The sequence below is a fragment of the Asterias rubens genome, chromosome 13 (genome assembly GCF_902459465.1).
Source record: "Asterias rubens chromosome 13, eAstRub1.3, whole genome shotgun sequence".
In the NCBI taxonomy this organism is placed as follows: domain Eukaryota; kingdom Metazoa; phylum Echinodermata; class Asteroidea; order Forcipulatida; family Asteriidae; genus Asterias; species Asterias rubens.
In genome coordinates, this window is record NC_047074.1 from 7,933,259 (window position 1) to 7,960,086 (window position 26,828).

The window sequence follows — 26,828 nt, forward strand, 5'->3', positions numbered from 1 at the left end:
TTTCATAAGAGTGAAATAAATAAAGTATTGGACAAAATCTACAATACACCTACAAAGCTTAAAACATTTGCTATTATCTTTGATTGCATATACATAGTGATATAGGAAAGCAGTATACATTTAACAGCATTACTAATTAACATTAATATACATGCTACTATTTTTAAATAAGCTAATATCTTAATGAGTTGACCTTGTCAAACATCTCTTGAGAAGGATTTGGGTACTTTTTGGAACACAAAACAAAATGCCCGCAGATTTACATTAAACTTGCACAATTTAAAAAATAATGATGGTAGAAAGCTTCCCTTAAAATACATTACTTGCTGATATGCTGTAGTTTATTTCAAGAAATGAGTAAAACAATGCCACGAAAATACGTTTTTACATGCTAAAATAATTTCCGTGATTTGTTTACCCCATTTCTCAAAAACTACAGCACCTCAGCAAGTAATATTTTAAAGGGAAGCTTTCTACCATCAGTATCTTCAAACTGTGTAAGTTTAATGTAAATCTGTGGACATTGTGTTCTGTGTCCTACAAAAAATACCCAGACCCTTTAAAAACAAAAATACTTCAGTTAGACCAATATGCATTTCGCTGTATTTGAAGTTTTTTTGACCTTTAAACTACACTTTTGAAGTTTAACAGTTATTTCACATTATACGATGCTTTGTTTTGTTATTTTGTTTAGTTGAATTAAGTTACTTTTTCTATTCTACACACCCAAAACCAAGTGGAAATTTATATAGAATAATGTTCAGAGGCTAAAAGCAGCTGATAATCATTCAGAAAAGCAAATTTGTATTTATTTATTTTTATTTTTTTATTTTCCCCATTTGTCAATGTAGGAAAAACAGGCAACTTATGTGGGATTCGAACCCCTACGTCTGAATTTTCTCAAACCTCTTTTTGATTAAGTCACACACAAAAAGTATTCAAGCTTTATGTATGTCCTGCAAATGTTTACGCATGGGATGCATTTTAATGAATGGACTTTCACTTAACAACAGAAAAGGGCCAAAGTTGCTGATAAAACTCTCTGGGAGTCGGCCATGTGTGACTTTATCATTTCACAAACATCCAAAAATAGTCTCTTTTAATTTTATATAGATTTTTGTTTTGGAATGGTGACGCACATGAGAATTTTTTTATTAAAAGGTATGGTCAATCAAAGACTGTTTTTTGGGTGACAAAAATGCTGAATTTTACTCAAAATTTTAAAGAAAGAATACAGTGACTAATTGCTGAGAAAGCAGTGAAAAACTGTCACAGTATTTTCAAAAGGACATCAAATCCATCCAGGTTTAGCAAGGTGATAGCGGGTACCATCTACATCCCTTGCCGCAGCATTCAAGAGTGGAAACGAACCCTCAAAGATGCATGAATCGTTTCACAGATTTTAAAGTCTTGACTGAAAAATCACCTTTAAAGGAACGTTACAGAATTGGTAAGAAACAAAAAAACTTGAAGATCACAGATTTACATCAAACTTATACACGGTCTAATGATGATGATAATAGAAAACATCCCTTGAAATATTTCTGTCTGAAATTTCATATTTTTATTAGGAATAAAACAAATCTAATTTTGCGTTTGGAGTTTATCGCTCAGTGAGCGTTTTGTTCATTTTTGTTTTGGCATCGATGTATTGCAACATTTTTCATCGGTTTTTCACTATTCTCTCGTGACCCAGAGGGCCGATCGATGTTGAACTTCTACAGGTTTTTCAGTTTATGTATATATGGTGGATTACAAAAAGTGCTTAAACAGCAAGCGACTTTTTGGCTAACAAACCAATTCTGTAATGTTCCTTTAATATATTGAAGGGAATTCTTTCTTAAAACAGTTCATACTAACAGCTGCAGTTCTTCTCACCAAGCAAGCTTTTTTAAGGTCATTATTTTGTAGAGAATTTACCAATCTATGAACCTATACTTTTAAAGGAGAAACTGCATACATAATGAGAGAGATAAATGGAATTAATGTCTACTATGTATACAACAATGAACCAAACCTACTTCATATACAGCATGTTAACAAACATTGCATGCAAAAATAAACCATACTGAAAATATAAAATATTTGACTTTTTTTTTTTTACAGATAGATATATGCTTTAAGATAAAGAGTATTATAAGTACGCATACAATTATTTAAGAATGAAGTTTCTGAAACAAGATAGTTCAGTATAATTGACAGTTAAAGATCAAAGGTGTCAGTACAAATCATGGATAAATTAAATGAATGTTTGATAAAAAATGAAGATTGGTCCACCCTCGCTATAAAGTAAATTTAATGTACCTTTAAAATGAGTTGTTAGTGTTAAATGCAGTACAAAACTCATACAAAAATAATATGAAAGTGTCAATTATTTGTAAGTACCATGTAAGTTAAAGCACCTATTATTCTTTGAGTATTAATTTACCCTGGTCCAATTTATGTTTCACCTATCTGAATCCATCAAAATCAAACAGCAGACAACATCACATTGTCGACAAAAAGAAAAGTGAACTTAAGCAATGGGCAGCAGAACCAGTTTTGTGGCAGTGGCTTTTGTCCACTACATTTTAAAAGTTGGCTATTTTGCTGTGATGAAATTAACTGCCTCTCCCTACTGAGCAATCTCGGTGGTCTAGTTGGTATGACACTGCTCTAGAATTACGTGTACAAAGGTCATGGGTTCGAATCCCACCCCAGTAATATGCCTGTGATTTTTTTTCACAGAACATGGGTAAGTACTGAGTATACTCACATAACTCGGGTAAGTACTGAGTATACAGTGCTAACACACATTGGTGTATATGGGTAAAAACCAAAATGAATATTCTTTATCCCCTATGCCAAAGAAATGAATTTTCTTTGCTTTAAATCGTGAACATTTCATCATTTTCAGAGCTAACTGCATACATTAGTAATGCGCAAGGACTCCAAGTCCTACAAAAAATGTCGGCAGTAAGATTCATCATGGGCGGTGTAGATCTGTTTACCAAAATCAAGCGTAATCTGCTGTTGGATTTTGATGGAAGTGGGATGCCTAACTTATCTAGCTTAAACTGTAACTAAAACTGATGCTTCACAACAGGATACTGGATTCGAAACCAATACCAATTAAAGAGCATCAAAGGAACAATGTTATTGGTTTTTAATAATGAGATAAGAAGAAAATCTTGAAAGTATTTTAAAAAGGCAAACTTGAAGGCATTAGAAGAATGTTGATAAAAAACCCTGTTAAGTGTAAGTTGGTAAATCAATGGCTACCCAAAAATCATTTACCGCAGTAATTGCAAATCATGTGTTCCCGAATAATTTGAGGGATTTGATGTGTTAAAAGACACTATTGATAACAATAGATCGTCGACATTATTGCAATAGTAAACCAGATTTCTTATTACTGTGATCAATATAACATGGGCAACTGAAAACAATTTTTTTTAAGTACAGTTTCGTAAACAAAAGTTCATCAGTTAAAGTACATCGAGTTGCACTTTGCGATATTAACTTGGGATCACAACCAAATATCCATCTTCAAGGGGGGGGGGGGGGAAGAGGAAGTCAAGGCAAGAGAGTGCATTAAAAATAAGAAAGATGTTGAGATGTTAAACATGAAGGAAATCTTAAAGAACTTTGTATGACTGTAAGAGAGTGAAAGATGACTCTACAAAAGGACAGAGATCAAAGAAAGATACATTGAACATTTCAGTGCACTGCTTCTTTTATTACTTCTACTGCTAATGATTTTTCTTTTTCTTTTTGGATGGGGAGGGGGCGTGGTCACTGCCCTGTGCACCGAAGGACAACTTAAAAACCGACATAACTATGAAGTATGAAATGGAGAAAAATATCTGCCAAGGGTTAAACCCAAGACTATTTACACTGAGTACTATTACTAAGAAACTATGCTAAATACTAATCAAAAGAAAACAAATATTTTGGAAAAAGACTTTTTTGTAAGTGTTTATCTTATTGAAAAGTAGTCAGGACGACCAAGCCAACAACAATAAAAGTTAATCAGAAATCAATTAATATCTGTGACTTTCTGAAACACACAATGTTGTCACCAGAATATCCAATACTATACTCTGTTTAATACTTCTAATAGTTTTAATTGATTTTTTGTTTTACTTTTTGGGTTATAATACAAGCACGTCTTGTCACAAATATTTCTTTGATTACAACTTGCACAAAACCATTGACAAAACTTTGAAGAGGCTTTTGCTCATTATATTAATGATGGTACGATTGCATCTGGAAGAAAATAAATAGTGCCGTCTACAAATTATGATTTGAACTCCAAATAACTAAAGAACAACCAATTAAAATTTGGTATGCTTACAGCTCAAAGCTCGTACCCAAGTTGCCTGTAAAAATGGCATCTAAGTTTGTATGCTTATACAGGCTTTCTGAAATTGATCCCTAGTCATGTAGCAAATGACGCGGCTTACAGGCCAATACACAAGTTGCCTGTTAAAATGGCGTCTATCGGGAGCTGTGTACACAGTAGGTTTCAGAATCTACAGATTAAAAGTTACACTATGTTTTGGGCAATAAAGGAAAAGCCAACCTTCCTCGGTACACTTTTGGTTGACGAACTTGCTTTACTGGTGGTTGCAGCAAATTCAAGACTAGCGGTGTCTTTAATAAGTGTACAAATAGATTACTACATGACGTTGAATAGATGTGGGGCTTTGGCTTTGGGGGGGGGGGGTAGATTTGGGCGTGAGGAGGGTGTGGGTGTGGGTGGGGGGGGTGGAGGAGGCTGGGGGTAAGGGGTTGGGTAGGATGGGTTTAGGGTTCTCACATCATCTCATACTTGTTGGTGTTGATGAGTTTGGCGAGTCCGAAGGCAAGAACGATTCCGATGATCTGTGGAGAGCAACACACAATTAAAAGTCAAACCACCTGTGGACACTTTTTAAGTAGAAATACCAAGAGATGCAAGAGAATAAAACTGAGAAAAGGAGTTTAATGTTGAGTTGTTTATTGAAAATAAATTGGTTCATTATTTCAACATGTTCAATGCTAATTGAAACCCCATTTTGATTTTATTTATCAGGAAAGAAGTTGCCACGATATAAAAAATATGTATAATTTGGCATTTAAAATTACAGAATTTTTAACTTTGTTAATCTCTTTTGGCTTGTTTCTCCATAAGCGATATTTTAGGTACACAACTCATTTACATGTACTTTGATTGCATTACGTTTCTTTTCAAAGAACAAGGAATTGGAGGGAACAAAAGCTGCCATGGAACCTATCTTTATTTCCCCACCCCAAAATAACCCAGACATCAATGAACTGTTAGAAAAAACTAATTTGTCTTTTTGCATTGAACTCTAGGGTCTCACCAAAGAAGAGGGGAAAAATTATTTATCTTTTCTTATATTTTATCGAAAATTAGACACCCTTTAATCATTCCCATTCATCGATGAAAGAAAAACTCATTTGTTTCTCTGAAAAAAAACTAATTTGTTTTCCTGAAAAACTAATTTGTTTTCCTGAAAAACTTGATTGCTTTTCTGAATGTAACTTTAAATCATGTCCTTATGGCCTCACCTGAAAGAAAGCGAATCCAAGAGCGCTGCCCCCAATAATGGCCATCTTGTTGTCAAGAAAAGAAGCCACTTTCTCATAGCAACCCTGTAACCAAGCAACCATTTATCATGTCATTAGTTTGGCATTGTACACCACATACGTACACAGGCTGAACAAAAAAGCGTTCTGTGTATAGCTATGTCAACCGCTGAATTTCAAGTCTACACTCCCGTCGTTGCTAAGTGGATGTGCAAAGACATTTCCAGTTTGCTTATTGTGAAAACAAAGAAATAACCCCCATAGGGTAGGCTTTTCAAGGCAGCAGGATGGCATGGAAATTGAATCGACAAGCGAGGGTTGATAAATTTGGGTCTTCCTTCAATGCTGAATTGTCAGACTGACTTGATTGGTCTGGCGTCAATGCTTAACATAATTGTTTCCAGACAGTCTGTACAGGAGAGCAATTGCGAACAGCCCTGAATTTTATATATGTAAAATTTGCATCTGGGGTACAGATTTTTTTTGTTTGCCATACATCAGGCCTGCACGGAGGCAACGGAGAAGATTGCCTTCATGCCCCCTGGTCATTGCCTTGGTGCCTATGAAATGCTCTGGACAATTGAAATTTCCAATTTCCTCATAGGGTGCACTTAACTATTTACCAAGGAATAAATGACTTGGTGCCCTTGCCCTTTCATAAACAAAGCATATACAGGCATGCCTTCATCAATGTGTGTAAAGCATTGTATAGTCAGTACTTTCCTGAGTCGTGTGACCACAAAATCCACTCACTTATTACTCAGATGGGATTCGAACCTCCACTGCTAAAATAATAATAATAATAATAATAATAACAGTATTTATAAAGCGCCAAATTGCCAAAGGATACAAGGCGCTGAGAAGGAATGAAGAGGGAAAAAGACAGAACAAAGATAAAGATGACCAGCTACGAAGAGGCAAAAAGGTGGGTTTTGAGAGCACGTTTGAAGGCTGGGACACTGTTGGAGCTTCTGGTAAGGGTAGGTAGAGAATTCCATAGTCGGGGAGCAGCAATTGAAAATGCCCTATCACCTGCAAGTTTATGGGTTTTGTGAACTGAAAGGGATTTACCAGTAGTAGAGCGAAGAGAGTAAGAAGATGTCTGGAGTGGAAGGAGAGAGGAGAGATAATCCGGGGCACAGTGATTGAGGGATTTATATGTGTGGACCATTGTACGGAATTGAATGCGTTGGGCAACTGGAAGCCAGTGTAATTGCTTGAGAAGTGGAGATGAGTGAGTGAATTTGGGCAGCTGAAAGATAAGTCTGGCACAGCGGTTTTGGAGCCGTTGAAGGCGGGAAACATCTTTCTGTGAAACACCATTCAGGAGGCAGCAGCCATAGTCCAGCTTGGACAGAATTAAGGCACGGACAGCATTATGGCAGGCGCTGAAATCAAGAAACCTCCTGATCCGGCTTAGGTTGCGTATATGCCAGTTAAGAGAGCGACAGAGCTGAGTAATGTGAGCAGACATGGACATGTTGCGATCGAAAACAACACCCAAGTTTATTGAATACAGACTGCCTTTAGGTATCGGTGGTTCATTGATACATGTAGGACGTTCTGCTCTGGAACGGCAAAGGTTGTGGGTTTGAATCCCACCCGAGCATTATGCCTTTGAATGTTTTTTTTTTTTTTCACAGGACTCAGGAAAGTACTGAGTATACAATGTACAGTGCTTTTCACTTATCGGTGTATGGGTTAAAACTTCTGACAACACATCTCTTCCCTGTTTAAGCTTTTCTCTTTTTCTCTTTCTTTTCAAACATTGTGTATGTACATGTAGCTTTTCCGATAAGATTTTGTTGTTTAGTGTGCATTTTCAGTTTTTGTAAGCGCTGTGATATAGTTTTCTATGGGGAGCACTTCTAAATACCTGTTGTTATTATTATTATTATTATTAATAATAAAATAGTAAGTTGTTTGCAACAGCTTATTTTATTTTCTAATTTGTGTTACAATAGACTTGAGAGTACTATAACATTTATTGTACATTTATTATACCTACCTTGTTAAATGCTAGCAATGTTCCATTCGTCTTGATAGGAATAGCAGACTGCTGTTTGCTGCAGATGTCTTCACTGACGGAAGCGTTGCAGCAGCTTGACGGTACCTGGTTCACATGATCCTGAGACCAATCCGATTGCATCCAGTCAGTGTAATTTTGCGAGCCGCAGCATGAAAGCTAAACAAAATTACAAAGTACATACATTCAAATGTGTAAAGGTAGAGACAAACTTTTGTTATAATTATTAATAATAATAATAATAAGACTTGTACGTAACGCGCATGTATCCACCCTGCTGGGTGTTCAAGGCGCATTAAAACCAACAACAAACAAAACAAAACAAAACAAAGAAAAAAACAGACACAACAAAATTTGTCCATGAAAACCTGTGACATAAGATAAGTTTTGAGAAGAGATTTGAACGTTGTTCCAGATGCGTGGCGCAGCTGAAGAAAGATTTGTTATTGATGATCGATGCAGTTTTCATTACATGTACTCGGTTTGTTCTAAAATAAAATATTCAGGGTTATACATGTAATTGAGTTTGTAAAAGTACACAGGCATTGCTATCAAATTCCTTACATACATGTAATCGAGCTCCTCTCACACCCAAAAACTTCTCTCCATGGGGTTCTTGGCTATGTATGGTGATTAAGTTCACTTCTCTGAGAGTGGCTTCACAACCAGAAATAAATCATGAAATAAAATGCTGCAAAGCAGTTCACCATCACTTGCCCTTATTTTTGCTGGATTTGGAAGTTACAATGTATCATGATGTTAAAAAATGTTGAGTTCGTGCTCTGTTTTCAGTTAGCAGTAGAATGGGTCGTTAGGGAAGTGTTGTGATCCGTTGTCAAGGTAGTAGGTGTGACCTTTGGAGGAAGCTTCGTCTGACTTTGAAGGCAAATGGCACAACAGTTTGACAAAGGGATAATAATTAAATAGTGGTTTCTCATATAGCGCTCGTTATATTCGACAGTGACACTCAAGGCGGTTCAATATTTAGTATTTTCCTACAAGAAATTGTCCAGCTATGTTTTGAAGTACTAGACAAATTCATTTATATAACACCAAGCAATGGTTTACAAGGTGCTGTCCCATCAAACCAGGAGTACCAGGGCCAACCCTTTCTCTTTTTGATAAATGAACTGGGTTCTTTTAGTGCATTACACAGCACACGAGACCGATGGCGTAAACGTATGTCCCATGCAATTGAGTAATAATGGTTAAGTGTCTTGACCAAGGACACAAGTGTCACGACTGGGACTCGAACCCACAACCCGCTGTACAGAAACACCAGAGCTGGAGCCCAATGCCTTATCAAATAGGCCAGTACATGCACGTACATATCATGTATTAAAAAAACTTGATTATAAGCAAACAACACAGGTAACCAGTCTGTTTTCAATTCAGAATACAGACAATTGAATAGTTCCCGGCTGACTTTTGCTTTAAATAGCAACTAAATTTACACTACACAACATTTTCTGCCTATCAGTTACTGGGAACTGTGTCCACATGGGAATTGCCGGATAATTAGATGTCGACTATCATTGGATTCATGGCTGAGTGATACAGTCTGTTGGGAAAGAAGTCTTCTTGTTGATATAGTGGCAGTGAAGTGGCTAGATTATAAACCATGAGTTAAGGACGAATCTCTCTCGTATTTAAAGCGCTCCAGCCTTAATCTATCATGCGTTAAAGCGTGTTTGTCAGGAAATTTGATCAATGACTTCGGCGATGTATTGCCAAGGGATTACTCGTTGGCACGTACATGTACGCAAAATGTAAGCAAGGTGCCAAGGCAGAGCAAAATACCACAATAATGTATGGTTAGGAGGGAGTTTAGTTTGTTCATACCTGTACATGTAAAAGTTTCGCTTTCCCAATTACATACATGTATTGTTACAAACCTTTATTGAAAACAAAGCTTCATGAACATGAATGTAAGTTTATTCTCTGAGATCCTGTGATAGTTGTGTTAAATAACCTCTTAGAGGCTTTCAACAATGATAATATTTTGCGGAAAAGCCTTTAATGTAAAGCACTTTTTCACAAACAAAATTGACATTCCATATTAATAATAATAAATATTACTAACTGTTTTTAAATTTGTTACCAGTACGGATTCTCCAGAGAACTTTTTCCATATTTTATACATGTTAGATGTTTCGGGGAAAAAAGCATTTGCCCTGGACCTCAAAAATCACTGTTCATTGCAGTGTGTTTCCGGATTTTGCGGTTTCTCTCTCGTGTTTCGGAAAACTTATATTTCTTCATCATTTTCTCTACACATTACATGTATGTATCTCAGGCCAACAGGTCACAAGTCATTGAGGGTCCCTTGGTTTTATTACCTGGGCCAAATTTCAAAGAGCTGCTAAGCACAAGAATTTGCTTAGCGTGAAATTTCTTCCTTGATAAAAACAGGATTACCAACCAAATTTCCAGGCGATTTTCAGGATAACGAAACAACAGTTGAATACCAGTAACAAGCAATATGCAACAAATGGAAAGTTGGTTTGTAATCCTGTTTTTATAAAGGAAGAAATGTCATGCTAGACAAGCTTTGTGCTTAGCAGCTCTATGAAATTGGGCCCTGAAAGAAACTGTACATGTTTGTTGTACCTCGGTCATCCTTTCCATTTGGCATTAACTCACCTTTTCTTGGAGTTTGTCTACATATGAATCCGGTACTTTGGACGATCCCTTATAATCATCAATGTGTTCCTTCAGTCCTTTCTTGAATCCCTCTTGCAACTGAAAACAAAAGTGAGAGAGACAAATAAACCATCTTAAAAAATCAGAGTTGTTGTACAAAATTGTACTCAATACTTGTACACACTCGATGTTAAGTCCTGGGGTTTTTCTTGACTCGCAGAAGAAACATATTGTACTAGAATCGTTCCGCTGAAGAAAAAAAATTACTGGTTCTTGTACTCGGACAAAAAGTACTTGTACCCAACTAAGACCGGTTCATGCTAAAATTCTGCAAATTTTGACGTCACATGGCGGTTTTGGCATCAAATGTTTCGCAGGAGTTGAGCACAAGTCAACTGATGAGAATTATTTGTTGCGAACTTGTGACGTCAAAATTTGTATTGCATTCACATTCGCAGGAAGTATGAAACAGGCTTATTTGATTTCGCGACCTCAGATTTAGAATTTGAGGACTGGAAATCAAGCATCTGAAAGCACACAACTTCGTGTGACAAGGGTGTTTTTTTCTTTCATAATTATCTTACAACTCCGACGACCAATCGAGCTCAAATTTTCACAGGTTTGTTATTTTATGCATATGTTGAGCTACACCAAGTGAGAAGACTTTGACAATTACCTGTAGTGTCCAGTGTCTTTAAAACTGTTCCCGATCCATCACAAAAAGAGCTTTTTCCTAAGTAATAAGGATCTCTGTTTGAGGGAGCAAAAGTGCAGTTTCATGGCTGACACATCGCTCCTCACAAACATGTTTTCATAAACACGGTTATCTGAATAAATTCTGAGACTTAAGAGTCAGTTCAGGTAAATAATTGACATAGTTGCTCACGGTCAAAAAATGAATTTTTTTAATACTTTGTGGGTGGAAGGGCCTTGGGGTGCAAGTAAACAAAATTGCATTTTCAATTCTATATATAGCCCATTGCCATGGTTACGGCTCATTTTGTTTTTTGGCCATTTTAGGCCAATTTTGGGGTCTGAAAAACTGGTTTTTAGCTCATATTTACAACTCCACCCCACCAAAATGCAAAATTATTTCAAAAAACCTTTTATATCACTACAAAGTATCATCCTTGGCCTTCCTTGAGAAAAAAAATTATTGCTTTAAATATCACCCTTGTGCTATTTTTGCATCATGCATTACAGTATGTTTTTAGAACTTGCAAAATCGACATTTTTACCCTATTTTTGGACCCCGAAATGTCAACTTGCCAGGGGTCTCAGAAAATTTTCCTTTCGGCTGTGATTAGGGCCAACATTGGTCTTTCCATATCTGGTGTCAAAAACTTGGGCAATTGTATCCTGTTGTGACAGTACTGCCTCAAAACTAGACTTTTTTCCCAAAAACGTGATAAATGACTTTTTAAGGGTCTTTTCACATAATATTGACATACGTGTCCACCGTAAAAAAAAAAAGGAATATTTTTCTTATACTTTGTGGATGGTAGGGACTTGGGGTCCAAACAAACAACATTTACATTTCAAATCATAATATAACACGTTGCCATGGTAACAGTTCATTTGTGTTTAGGCCACTTTAGGCCGATTTTGGGGTCTGAAAAACTGTTTTTTTAGTTAATATTTACAACTCCACCCAACCAAAAAACAAAAATATTTCATAAAACCTTTTCCATCACTACAAATTATCATCCTTGGCTTTACTTGAGACAAACAAATATTGCTATAAATTTCATCCTTGTGCTATTTTTAGAACGTGCATTAGAGTATGTTTTTAGAACTTGCAAAATCGACATTTTTACCCTATTTTGGACCCCGAAATGTCAACTTGCCAGGGGTCTCAGAAAATTTTCCTTTCGGCTGTGATTAGGGCCAACATTGGTCTTTCCATATCTGGTGTCAAAAACTTGGGCAATCGTATCCTGTTGTGACAGTACTGCCTCAAAACTAGACTTTTTTCCCAAAAACGTGATAAATGACTTTTTAAGGGTCTTTTCACATAATATTGACATACGTGTCCACCGTAAAAAAAAAAAGGAATATTTTTCTTATACTTTGTGGATGGTAGGGACTTGGGGTCCAAACAAACAACATTTACATTTCAAATCATAATATAACACGTTGCCATGGTAACAGTTCATTTGTGTTTAGGCCACTTTAGGCCGATTTTGGGGTCTGAAAAACTGTTTTTTTAGTTAATATTTACAACTCCACCCAACCAAAAAACAAAAATATTTCATAAAACCTTTTCCATCACTACAAATTATCATCCTTGGCTTTACTTGAGACAAACAAATATTGCTATAAATTTCATCCTTGTGCTATTTTTAGAACGTGCATTAGAGTATGTTTTTAGAACTTGCAAAATCGACATTTTTACCCTATTTTTGGACCCCGAAATGTCAACTTGCCAGGGGTCTCAGAAAATTTTCCTTTCGGCTGTGATTAGGGCCAACATTGGTCTTTCCATATCTGGTGTCAAAAACTTGGGCAATCGTATCCTGTTGTGACAGTACTGCCTCAAAACTAGACTTTTTTCCCAAAAACGTGATAAATGACTTTTTAAGGGTCTTTTCACATAATATTGACATACGTGTCCACCGTAAAAAAAAAAGGAATATTTTTCTTATACTTTGTGGATGGTAGGGACTTGGGGTCCAAACAAACAACATTTACATTTCAAATCATAATATAACACGTTGCCATGGTAACAGTTCATTTGTGTTTAGGCCACTTTAGGCCGATTTTGGGGTCTGAAAAACTGTTTTTTTAGTTAATATTTACAACTCCACCCAACCAAAAAACAAAAATATTTCATAAAACCTTTTCCATCACTACAAATTATCATCCTTGGCTTTACTTGAGACAAACAAATATTGCTATAAATTTCACCCTTGTGCTATTTTTAGAACGTGTATTAGAGTATGTTTTTAGAACTTGCAAAATCGACATTTTTACCCTATTTTTGGACCCCGAAATGTCAACTTGCCAGGGGTCTCAGAAAATTTTCCTTTCGGCTGTGATTAGGGCCAACATTGGTCTTTCCATATCTGGTGTCAAAAACTTGGGCAATTGTATCCTGTTGTGACAGTACTGCCTCAAAACTAGACTTTTTTCCCAAAAACGTGATAAATGACTTTTTAAGGGTCTTTTCACATAATATCGACATACGTGTCCACCGTAAAAAAAAAAAAAGGAAAAATTTTTCTTATACTTTGTGGATGGTAGGGACTTGGGGTCCAAACAAACAACATTTACATTTCAAATCATAATATAACACGTTGCCATGGTAACAGTTCATTTGTGTTTAGGCCACTTTAGGCCGATTTTGGGGTCTGAAAAACTGTTTTTTTAGTTAATATTTACAACTCCACCCAACCAAAAAACAAAAATATTTCATAAAACCTTTTCCATCACTACAAATTATCATCCTTGGCTTTACTTGAGACAAACAAATATTGCTATAAATTTCACCCTTGTGCTATTTTTAGAACGTGCATTAGAGTATGTGTTTAGAACTTGCAAAATCAACATTTTTACCCTATTTTTTTGACTCAAAATTGCTTTTTTTCAGGGGTCTCAGAATATTTTCCTTTCGATTTTGATTAGGGCCAAAATTTGCTTCATTTTGAATTTAGTAATAATTCCATCAATCTGGCAGCTTTTCATAAGCACTCTGTAGGCTTAGTGCATTACCAAACATTGATCAGGACTTGTTGATGACCTAAATCTTAGAATTTGTTTATTACAAAATGCATATGATTAGAAAGATATTTTAAAAGTAGAATATAATGATCCACACAAGTATCACTCAAAAACATCTTTCTAACCATGCATTTTATAACAAACGGTTACAAACGCATTTCAAAGACTAACTTGACCGATCCCAGGCAACGTGTTCCTTTTAAATGATCTCTTACGCTCATCTTGCAAATCGTTAGTATCATTGTTTTTAATAAGATCTTGGCAAACTTTTCCAACACATTTAAGCGGGCTTTTTAATTTCCCACATTTGTGTTGGACATGATTGGATGCTCTAAACCATCTGCCTCAAGCACAGAAACTACATTGTTTATGATCTCTATCTCACCAAAAAATGTTACATTTGGTAGCAGGCAGGGACCAAGGAGAGTAGGCCCTGTATTAAAGACAACTTGTAAAGAATGCTCATCGCACTCTACTTGCAATGAGAATCATACCTGTACAATAGGTAAAGTAGCCAAATCAAGAACTCTCAGTGGCAAAGCATTGGTTATAGCTTGGTTGGATACCATTATGTTTAAATAAAAACTTTGTATTAATTACTCAAAGGGCATGGAAACAGTGCCAGATTTTTAACAAGCATGCATTGTTTTTGGAAAAATTACTACACTTAAGGCATGATCAGTCACAACAGGATACAATAAACACAGTGTTTCTACCCAGAAGACATGAAAACACCAATAACAACCGAAAGGGAACACTTTCAAAAAAGAGGCGCTATTCACAAAACATTGTTTTATGCAATGTCAAGAAATATGATTGGGGCTGGGCCGGGCAAATTCTAAAATTAAGGTCATCAACAGTTCCTGATCAATGTTGGGTAATCCACTAGTGCTTAGGAAAGCTGCAAGATTGATAGAATTATTACTTTTTAATGTTAGAAATTCAATATGAAGAAAAAACAATTCAAAATGCATTTTTCTGTTTGGGGAAAAAAGTATATTTTTGAGACAGTACTGTTAACATCAGGATACACTTGCCCAAGTTTTTCTTACCAGAAATAAAAAGACAAATTTTGGCCCTGATCAAAACCGAAAGGAAAATATTCTGAGACCCCTGAAAAAATGAAATTTTGAGGGCAAAAAATATGGTAAAAATGTTGATTTTGCAAGTTCTAAAAACATACTCTAATGCACGTTCTAAAAATAGCACAAGGGTGAAATGTATAGCAATATTTTTTTGTCTCAAGTAAAGCCAAGGATGATACTTTGTAGTGATGTAAAAGGTTTTATGAAATATTTTTGTTTTTTGGTGGGGTGGAGTTGTAAATATTAACTAAAAAAACAGTTTTTCAGACCCCCAAATCGGCCTAAAGTGGCCTAAACACAAATGAACTGTTACCATGGCAACGTGTTATATTATGATTTGAAATGTAAATGTTGTTTATTTGGACCCCAAGTCCCTACCATCCACAAAGTATAAGAAAAATATTCTTTTTTTTTACCGTGGACACGTATGTCGATATTATGTGAAAAGACCCTTAAAAAGGCATTTTTCACGTTTTTGGGAAAAAAGTCTAGTTTTGAGGCAGTACTGTCACAACAGGATACAATTGCCCAAGTTTTTGACACCAGATATGGAAAGACCAATGTTGGCCCTAATCACAGCCGAAAGGAAAATTTTCTGAGACCCCTGGCAAGTTGACCTTTGGGGTCCAAAAATAGGGTAAAAATGTCGATTTTGCAAGTTCTAAAAACATACTGTAATGCATGATGCAAAAATAGCACAAGGGTGATATTTAAAGCAATAATTTTTTTTCTCAAGGAAGGCCAAGGATGATACTTTGTAGTGATATAAAAGGTTTTTTGAAATAATTTTGCATTTTGGTGGGGTGGAGTTGTAAATATGAGCTAAAAACCAGTTTTTCAAACCCCAAAATCGGCCTAAAATGGCCAAAAAACAAAATGAGCCGTAACCATGGCAACGGGCTATATATAGAATTGAAAAAGCAATTTTGTTTACTTGCACCCCAAGGCCCTTCCACCAACAAAGCATAAAAAAAATTCATTTTTTGACCGTGAGCAACTATGTCAATTATTTACCTGAACCGACTCTTAATATGTTCAAATTTGCTGCCAATAATAATTTTAACATATCACAAAAGAGCAGTAAAAGGAGTTGTATTACAGTTTCTTTAAAAGTGGAACGTTGTTGATTTTGTTTGCACAATGCATTTTAATTCACTGTCATCAATCTAACCTCACAAAAACAACTGATGATTAATCAGCAACAACAACGCACTTAAGGAATGGCTAGCAATCCACAACCAATAATGTCCGTACCTAATCAGCCACAACACAATTTAATGCATGTCTGGATGTAATTCTCGAGCTGTCCTTGAGTTTCCTAGAGGCCAATAAATTATTGGACAAAAGCCTTCCCTCATTCCCTCTGCCAATCTCCCTTCTCCCCCAGTCTACATGCTCAATCTTCTTTTGGTTTTGAAGTGTATTTTTAACCTCTCGTTTCGCCAGAATGAACATTCTAAATTAATATTAAAGTTACTGTGTATAGACAATGTACAAGTAGACAGATATAAGAATGTGCACACACCCTGTACGTGCATGTATGTTGATATAAATACCATTCAAATATTTGTTCAGTGGTTTTTTTTATCCTCCACTTTCACCAAATTGAACATTTTAAATGACAATGACATTTTTAAGTGACAGTGTAAGATAAGACAAATGGAAGATTGTGCACACACTTTGTATCTTGATACAAAAAGATGGTACCATCAACATAATTTGTTGGTGGTTTTTTTATCCTCCAGTTTCACCAGATTGTCTTGATTATTTTAAAGACACTGGATACTATCGGTCAATTGTCAAAGACCAGTCTTCTCGCTTGGTGTATCTCAACCTGCATAAAAGAACAAACCTGTGAAAATTTGAGCTCAATCGGTAATCAAAGTTGCGAGATAATAATAAAAGAAAAAACACCCTTGTCACAGGAAGCTGTGTGTTTTCAGATGTTTGATTTTGAGACCTCAAAATCTAAATGTGAGGTCTCAAAATAAAATTAGTGGAAAATTACCTCTTTCTCGAAAACTATGTTACTTCAGAGGGAGCCGTTTCTCACAATGTTTTATACCATCAACAGCTCCCCATTACTTGTTACCAAGTAAGGTTTTTTGCTAATAATTATTTTGAGTGAATTACCAATAGCATCGGTCCACTGCCTTTAAAGTGTCTGTTTAAACACCAGGTAATAAAATTGCTTTAGAACTCAGAATTTCGAATTTATGATCACTCACTTCTTTCTAACAAGCAGAACGTGCTATTTTTAATAATAGCAGACAAAAATTCTCCCCAACCCTACCCTGTATCAGATTGTTTTTCTCTCGGTCATAAATAGGCCTAATAAACTAAAATTGTACAAGTGGGTCACTTCAAATGGTCAAACCATCTGGAAATCCAAACCAACTGCATTGAAATGTATGGTTGGAAAACTAAATGAATATAGACGGTATCAAATATGACTTCACCATTCAATTACTTGCCCTACGTACAAAGTGTGTGCGTCTACATGCATGTGCCGTAGAAATCAAACCGGGAACGCTGCGCACTGCGTGCTTCATTTATGTACGCCTTTAGACGCGCATACAGCCTGCCCTACAAGATGGCCGCTTTCATAATAGCAACAAAGGGGTTATTCAATACGGGCTATAGGGTGGTAATGGTTGACTGTGCAGTATGGTCCTCCGTCACCATCTGGAACAGTAATGACATGTCAATGCGGAAATAAGATCCACAGCTTTCAGGGTTGAGCGCACAGACTACTGAAGGACGTCATACGGTGGCAAGAGTCTTTTTTTATTATTGGCAATAATGAAGAAACACAACCTGATGAGACATGTCTGAACTGACCAAATGGAATTAAAAAGAAGTAGACAAATCCTTTTGAAGCAGAAAGGATACAGCATTGGGAAAATGTGCATGGTTTGACTGACATTATTTCCTTGGGGAGTGTTTCTTTAATCTCAAATCTTTGACCAACATTGAAAATTTATGAAATTTTTCTCTTGCCAAACAACATATTCTACATCCATAAATTTGATGTGCACATTTTTGTTCAAAAACCTTATTTTCTTACAAAATGCGCGCACCAAACGTAACTGAATAACTGGTTTTCAGTGGATGAGTAATATTTCCATACATGTATTTGTTTGTGTGTTGTGTGTTCCACAATGGTTTTAATAAGGGAATAAAAGGTAGCGACTAGTTCTTTCACGGTCGTTTAAAACAGGCAGGGTCGAATTGCCGTGTGATAAAGGCCCGAGCCGAAGGCCTTTTAATCCCATTCATAAATACCTTTTTGGTTAAAAGGCGTAATAAAGTAGGAAACTCTGTAAAACTTATCCGTTTCCGATGTGCTTGAGCTCTGTATTTTTCTACCTTCATGGTATGTACATGTTACACGTACATGTACAACCTCCGTGCGTGCATGCCTATTTCCAACAATTTCTGGTTACATCTGTGCGCATGCGCGTATAGTCTTGGTGCAACACGTTCCGGTTTTCCTTTCACACACAGCGCGGCCAACCCACCGACAGCGCCTGCATCGCCCGTATTACAAGAAACGTCTTGCATCAAGACTAACGCAGAGTATCCGCTCACAACCGGTTATAAACACTGGTCATTATCAAAGGTTTAAACACCCCACGTGACGGGCTCTCCATCCTTTTAGAGTTTCCTTAAACTAAGAAAAAATGTTTTGCCATCACAAAAACCGTACAAGACCTGACAGAATAATCCTGTGGTTGTTTTTACATGATACTGAGAATGTAAACGAATTGGGATTGTGTTTTACAAATTTTTTTCACCAGGTATAATTTGTTGTTAAACTTTGTGACTTACAGGTTTTTTGTAAACAAATCCAGAGATACCTGCAGCTAGTAGAGCAATAAAGACGACAAAGACCATGACGCCATACTGTAAACAATAATAACAACAACAACAATCGGTCAATTTACAAATTGCTATTTATTCACAGGTGCTTTGTGAAAGTTGGCAACAATTGTATTAAAATAATGTAGCAATTAATTATTGAAATGTTTTACAGCAGTATGGTTTGGAAGAATTTTTTGATTGAGTTTTAAAAAAGTATCACACATTTGATGGATAATACCACAGCGCAAAATTCAAATATAAGAGAACCTCACATTTTACAATGTTCCACGATTGCATTTTTTGTTTTGTGTCATCTTCTTTAATAACTTGCCTTGAAAGGACCACTTTACAATAGATTAGAACTTTGCTTACCAGAATAAAATAACCTGCCAATATCACACGCACATTGTACATTTGACTGCTCATTTCTGCTCAGCAGAAAGTTGATAAGCAATATTTGCTGCTTAAACAGGCCTCTAACAAAAATGGGTCAGTCCAGAGCAATTCAATTGATGTGAACACAGGCATGACAGGTGTGTCAAGTTGACCTTTATGCCTTTTGGGTGAAAGGAGAGGGAAGGGGGGGGGGGGGCGATATAAATGCTAATATGACTCACGAGTTGGAGGAGCCAGCATTTTTACATTCAGCTGCTCATTTCTGCTTAACAGAAACTTGATAAGCAATATTTGCTGCTTTAAACAGGGCTATATGAAAATGGGTCAGATTAGAGCAATTCTCCAGACTCATGAGTTGGAGGAGCCAGCATTTTTACATTTGGTAGCACATTTAGCTGCTCATTTCTGCTTAGCAGAAACTTGATAAGCAATATTTGCTGTTTTAGCAGGGCTATATGAAAGTTGGTCAGATCAGAGTAAGTCAATCGATGTCACAGATGTGTCAAGTTGACCTTTATGCCTTTTGGCTGAAAGGAGTTAAGAGGGCGATGCCAAGTTGACACACGAGTTGGAGGAGCCAGCATTTTTACATTTAGCTGCTCATTTGGTTGCTCATTTCTGCTTAGCAGAAAGGTTATAAGCAATATTTGCTGCTTAAACAGGGCTCTAACGAAAATGGATCACATCAGAGCAATTCAATCGATGTAACACAGGTGTGTCAAGTTGATGGGGGAAGAGGACGATGTAAATGCTAATATGACTCACGAGTTGGAGGAGCCAGGCGATATTCTTGACTGTAGCGCAGCATCCGATGATCCCAGCGGCAATCATGAAGCTACCTGTTCCAATCAATACGTACTCCACGTTGGAGTAGTCCGTTTTGGACAGCTCCAGGTAGTATTTTAATTCAAATATACCCCATATGCCCACAGCTAGGAGTGACAGACCGACAAGCTGTAAGGGAAAAGAGAAACAAAATATTTTGTTTTAGCTGATGAGGTTATTGCAACGGGGAAAATAATACGTACATTGTTTCTGTCCCTTTAACATGGATGTGCACTGTCTCTTCAATGCTTTCCGAGTTATGCCATTTGTCTAGAGGTACCTACATATAGACCTTGATCACGCTGTCACCATCTTGGTCATGTTCCCTTTTTCAATAACAGTAATAAATGCTAACATTCTATTATTTCGTCCAACCTCTAAGTTTGGTCACAATGAGTTGGAATGCAGTAAAATCAAGATGGCCACACCGTGATATAGGGTTATAGGATGGCATTCGAACCCACAACCTTTCTAGAGCAACACCATTCTAGAGCAACACCATTACATACAACTTACTGTTATCACCGATGGTCAAACAGGTATTGAAAAGGGCAAAAAGAGAATATCTGTTCTGGGCTTAAAGGGAAAGTATACCTTTGGTTTTTTCAACTGTTTGGTTGCTTTAATGCAATACAAAATAGCCACCATTTTTAAAGGTGGTCTGGTTTTGAGATATCGTTGAAAATCCGGAGCGAATACATGTATGTCCATGCAGGAAGAATGATCCCTTATACTGTAGGAATACACCATCTAAGAAACGTAACTGACAGTAACCCTTCTCAGATACAAATTTGGGGGCGTAAAAACGGATATATTCTTACATAACCACATTACTTCAAAGTGAAATGTTTCTTGAAAAAAAACGTTTTAGCTGCTGTAGGCTTCGAACCAAAAATTTTCATTGGCAATAATTTTAAGAGTGATTACCAAACAAATACCACTATACCTTCCCTTTTAGTTCATGAAGCTGCTTATAGCGTGCATCAATTTTTATAACACATCGCATATTAATAACAGTGAGGCTTTGAGACGACTGTTAATTTATCTTGAATAATGTACATGTAATTTGGTATTCATGATATCCACAATAATGATTAAGTCACACCTTCAAACATGTGCCCTGTATGTCAGCTTTTAAAGCCATTATACACTTTCGGTAAACAGTAGTGTCCAAGTCCCACACTTCGTGTATCACAACTTATATATAAAACAACAAACCTGTGAAAATTTAGGCTCAATCTGTCATCGGAGTCGGGACAAAAAAAAAACGGGAAACCCCACTCTTGTTTCCGCGCGTTTCGCCGTGTCATGACATGTGTTTAAAATAAATCCGTAATTCTCGCTAACGAGAATTTTTATTGTTTTACCGTTTTCTCAAAAAGTAAAGCATTTCATGGAATAATATTTCAAGAGAAGTCTTTCACCATTACCTTCTGTAAACCCTGTAAATTATTTGTAAATCTGTGAACTTTTTTTGTTTTTTCTGTACCGAAAGGGTATGGGTATGACACAAACACAAACGTCCAAAGATTTCCACATGTAAATTTACGTTGTTAACAAATGGTAGAAAGCTTCCCTTAAAATATTACTTCAGGTGCTGTAGTTTTTGAGAATTTATTAAAACAATGTCAGACAAATTAAATTCATCTCAGGAGACGAACATTAGTTTAGCATGTACAACATATTAACGTGACTCTCCTGAAAACAATGCTCGGTGATTTTCACTTTTTGTCTTTCTTTTTATTCTTGATGACCACACAAAGCTGAAACTTCTACAGGTAATTTATATTACAAACATATTCATTCACAGTGAGTGTAGGGATTCATGTCATGGCCACAAACTTTACCTACAAAAAGGTTCCAAAACCCTTTAATCGTTGTGTCTTCATCGCCAAAAAACTTTATCAACAAAAGGTACCAATACCCTTTCATGATTATGTGTCTAGTTTTCTGAGAGTTTTGAAACTCCCCTACATATTAAATGACGCAGGCTTGTTAACACTCAACCAAGGCCCTTAATTCTATCCTGCATTAATTGGGCATGGGTAGAGCTTACCGCCCCATTGCATTACTCTAATCAGCATTAATAACAAGTTAGCAGCACGAGAGACAATAGACGACACTCTCCTCCCTACAGGGTAGTCATGGCTCAGGGAGATTGCGAGGAAGTAATGAAGGATGTGGCATGTTGCCTTAAAGGCACTGGACACTATTGATTACTCAAAATAACTGTTATTTTTGTAAGCATTAAAACTTACTTGTAACAAGCAATGGAGAGCTGTTGATAGTCTAAAACATTGTGAGAAACGGCTCCCTCCGAAGTGACAGTGTAGTCGAGAAAGAAGTAATTTTCCACTAAAATATATGTATTTGATTTCGAGACGTCAGAATTTGATTTTCAGGTCTCGAAATCAAGAGTCTGAAAGAACACAAATTTGTGTGACAAGGGTGTTTTTTCTTTCATAACTCAGATGATCAGTCAAGCTCAAATTTTCACAGGTTTGTTATTTTATGCATATGTTGTGAGAAGACTGGTCTTTGACAATTACTGTACACAAAATTTGATGGTACATGTATGCATCAGAGAGGCCTCTGAATATTTGACACCCCTTTTGGACACCTTAATCTTTCCCTTATTAATAATAATAATAGTGGCCACTTTTATGGTCCAGTAACCCATCCTTTCATTCTAAACATCCTTTGTCCTCGCCACTTCACTCCTATTGGTTCATAGCCACCAATATTGTCTCTGAAATAGAAACTTTGATTGGCTGTTATTTTCCCGCTTCTTTCTGGATCCTTTCCTTAATCCCTTTCCCCCTCTCTTTTTCTATAAATGGATATGTATTTGTTTGTACTTGTTTTATGCCTCTGAAGAAGGTCCGGATTGGATCGAAAGCTAAGGCCATCTACCCTATTCATAATAATAATAGTAGCCATATATAATGTCTGTCTGAAAGACACTCCTGGCGCAGGAGAGAGAGATCTGCCCTTGGAATTATACAGAGGCAATGAAGGCCATGGGCTCTGTTGCCCCTGGTATTGGCCTTTGTGTCCCTTCAACAAATTATCAGAATAGACTTTAAATTTTTCAAACAGTATTGCCCTTTTCGAAATAACAAAACGGTTGGACAGCGGCACCTCCTATGATTTTAGATAATACATTTTGCATATTTACATCTATAAATGAATATTAATGTAAGTACCCCACCTTTAAGGAGCGTGTCAAGACTCCTTGCAGATATTCATGAGAGCAGAAAGGATGAAAATAATCTAGCAAGGGGAGGAAGATGCTGCAGGTTGTCTTATTAAGGACATCTAAGGATTCCTCCAAGGCAAAAAAACTCTCACTCACTAAGCATGCAGAGAGCTTTTTTTTCCACTTTTTTTTTACTGGCATTACCCATTGGTACCAATTGAGAATTCATGAGAGAAAACCTGGAAAATGAAGAGTGCTGAGGGAAGGTTTGTTTTAAAGGCACTGGACACTTTTTGGTAATTACTCAAAATAATTGTTAGCATAAAATCTTACTTGGTACCGAGCAATGAAGAGCTGTTGATGGTATAAAACATTGATAGTATAAAACAAGAAGTAATTTTTCACTCAAATATTAAAAGACTTCAGGACTGAAGCCTTTTTCATTCGAAACTGAAGCCTTTTTTCGGGCATTTGAGTAACATGGGTGTTTTTTCTTTCATTATTCTCTGGCTACTGCGGAGACCAATTGAGTAAAACAAAATTCACAGGTTTGTTATTTTATGCATGTTGGGATACATCAAGTGAGAATACTGATCTCTGACAATTACCCAAAAATGTGTCCAGGGAGGGATTTCAAGAAGAGGTTAAATATTATTTTTATCTCAAATTAGGACGAGTTACCCATCCTAACTTAGGACTAGCCTGAAGTTTTTTATATCTCCTAGGACTACATGTAGTCCTAAGCTAGGACCAACGTCTATCTCTTTGTGAATTCGAGCTTAAAGGGAAGGCACACGTTTGGTAATTACTCAAAACAAATATTAACTTTAAAACTGACTTTGTAACAAGCATTGTAGAGCTGTTGATAGTATAAAACATTGTGGGAAACGACTCCCTCTGAAGTAACGTAGTTTTTGAGAAAGAGGTAATTTTCACTAAAATATTAAAAGACTGCTAGCTAGAAGTCTTTTATTCCTATCTGGAAGCACACAAATTCGTCCAACAAGGGTGTTTTTTCTTTCATCATTTTCTCGCAACTTTGATGACCAGTTGTGTCCAAATTGTCACAGTATGCAGTGAGAATTCTGGTCTCTGACATTTAAAGGTGTCCAGCTGTCGATTTCACCAATCTCTTCCTTTCTTAGTATTAATCTTTTAAAATGACTTCAAAGGACAAGTTAAAAGCTCCATAACCATAGACAAAGGGACACATTGAACCCATCCCAACTTAGGACGAGTTAGGACGGAGATGGGATTTCATCCTAGTGTTTCGTGAAATTGGCTGCTGTGCCTTTAAGGGCATCTCACAATATTCCTCCAGGGGTTAAGAAACAACAGAGAGTGAGGCCCGTGGCTTGCTCATCTGTAGTCCTTGAGAAATCCTTGTGAATACCCATCAAGGAAACGAGGACTAGGATAAGCACAGGTTCCTCTTGAGTGAAAGGTCATCTTTTAAGATTCGGCTGAATTAATGACGAGGGAAAATCAACAAAGTGAGACAAACTTACATTAGAAGCCAGCTTATTGGCATTCATTCTGTGTGGGCATTGGGAGAAAATGAGAACCATGAGAGAAGCTGTATCTGAGCATATTAAAGCAAAGGAACTGCAGTAGGTTTCCTCGAAGGCAAACCTCTGGTTTTTGGAACCATTTTTTTTTCTTCCTATAAATATGGGTTTTTAGGCTCTCCTTTCTTTTTGTAGCAACTTATAACCACTTTTAATTATTATTAATACTATTTTGGAACCTCAAAGAATAAATGAAGACCATGTTTTTTAGAAAACTAATATCGTTTGCATGTGAACACTGAAAAGGCTAGTGGAGCACAGAATTTCAAAAAAGTACACTTGTTAGAGTATGTTGTACAGTAATGCCTGAATACAGTGTATGCGTACAATATAACAATACAGTCTTTTGAAAAAAGCTGGGCTCGAATATCAGGTAAGCAAATTATTTCATTTATAAACTCTTCTCTTTTATCATATGGCCAAGTAAACGCCTACACGCACAGTTACCTTTCAAGGTGTGCAGATAAAATTTGTTGTTGAATTGTATTTGCCAATACCTTTTCATAAACCACTGAACTGAAGGGAAACCTTTGTGGAATACATCAGGTCATCCTTTCATGGATTTAAAAAAAAAAATTAAAAACGTGTCTTTGTGTTGGTTCCTTTTCACCTACTTTAATATTTTGCTTAGAGGGAAGGTACACACGTTTGGTAATTACTCAAAACAAAAATTAATTTAAAAACTGACTTGGTAACGAGCATTGGGGAGCTGTTGATAAACATTGTGAGAAATGGCTCCCACAGAAGTAAAATAATATAAGTCTTCAAGCCAGAAGTCTTTTATTCCTATCTGAAAGCACACAAATTCGTCCAACATAGGTGTTTTTGCTTTCATCATTTTCTCGCAACTCGCAACAAACTTTCACAGGCTTGTTATTTTATGCATACATGTATAACTAGTTGGGATACACCAAGTGAGAAGACTGGTCTTTGACAATTACCGTACATGTTCAGTGCCTTTAAAGAATTATTTGGAATTATGAAATAGTGTACAAATTTCAGTGCAGACACACCCCCAGCCGACACACCCATGTATGTATCTACAATGTAATGTCACCATCTCTGACAGGTGAACTAAAATTATAATTGCTTTATACCATAAATTTGTTACAAACAAAAAGCTCTAGGAATTGAGGCCCTAGGTCAAGTTTCATAAAGCTGATTAAGCAGTAAATACTGCTTTTAAACCATTTTCTGATTAGTCAAAAATGGGCATGAAACCCATCAGAGATGATGTTGAATGGTACGGAGTTCATGGTCTCCATTGCCCTTGGTCTTGGCCTTGGTGCCCTTCAAAACATTTTCCAATAGAAGTGCCCTTTGCAAAATGAAAAATAGCCAAGTTCAAAGATGGAATTCCAGGCCTGACATACTGATGTTAATACCTCTGCCTGACAAACTACTTCCATGGTGCATCTATAGACAGTCTCCACCTTTTTCATAATCTTCAAATAGACTGCACTGCTTCAGCGACGACAGAGTCATCGCTGTGCAGTGCAGACATTCATGATTTATTCACGCTTTTATGCACAGGATCGCTGTTCTCATGCCGACGGATTGACTACACAGATCAATGGCATCAAAGTCAACCACTCAAAAATATCATTTATTAAGAACTCTGTCTCAACCATACAGACCGAACAACTGCGTTTCTTCAAAGCCATAGTTTTGATAGCAAGAATCAAGAGATACAGTACAGTGCATGTACATACATAGAGGCTTACTGATGACACAGGCCTGGATAAAACTTAATGGAGGCAACGCACAAATGTAGGCGATAATTTCCTCCATGCCCCCTGGTCATTGCCTTGGTGCCCTTGAACCCCGGGTATAAATTTACAATTTCCTTGTAGGGTGCCCTTTACAAAGAAGAAAATGCCTTGGTGCCCTTGCCCTTTCAACACTGAATCATACAGGCCCGCTGACAT

At 36.6% G+C, this 26,828-nt stretch overlaps 1 protein-coding gene across 1 annotated transcript in view; it reads right to left on the reverse strand.

Annotated features, from left to right (window-relative positions):
• Positions 1-4,085: 4,085 nt before the first annotated feature.
• The window catches only part of LOC117298678 (tetraspanin-7-like), a 35,376-nt gene continuing 12,633 nt past the window's right edge, over positions 4,086-26,828 (reverse strand). Inside the window, exons 2-7 of the mRNA XM_033781996.1 lie at positions 20,074-20,262; positions 18,880-18,954; positions 10,244-10,342; positions 7,583-7,759; positions 5,557-5,640; positions 4,086-4,866 (exon numbers count right to left, since the gene is read on the reverse strand). Of these exons, the coding sequence (XP_033637887.1) occupies positions 4,798-4,866; positions 5,557-5,640; positions 7,583-7,759; positions 10,244-10,342; positions 18,880-18,954; positions 20,074-20,262 (693 nt within the window). The 3' untranslated portion in view covers positions 4,086-4,797. The remainder of the gene's footprint in view (positions 4,867-5,556; positions 5,641-7,582; positions 7,760-10,243; positions 10,343-18,879; positions 18,955-20,073; positions 20,263-26,828) is intronic.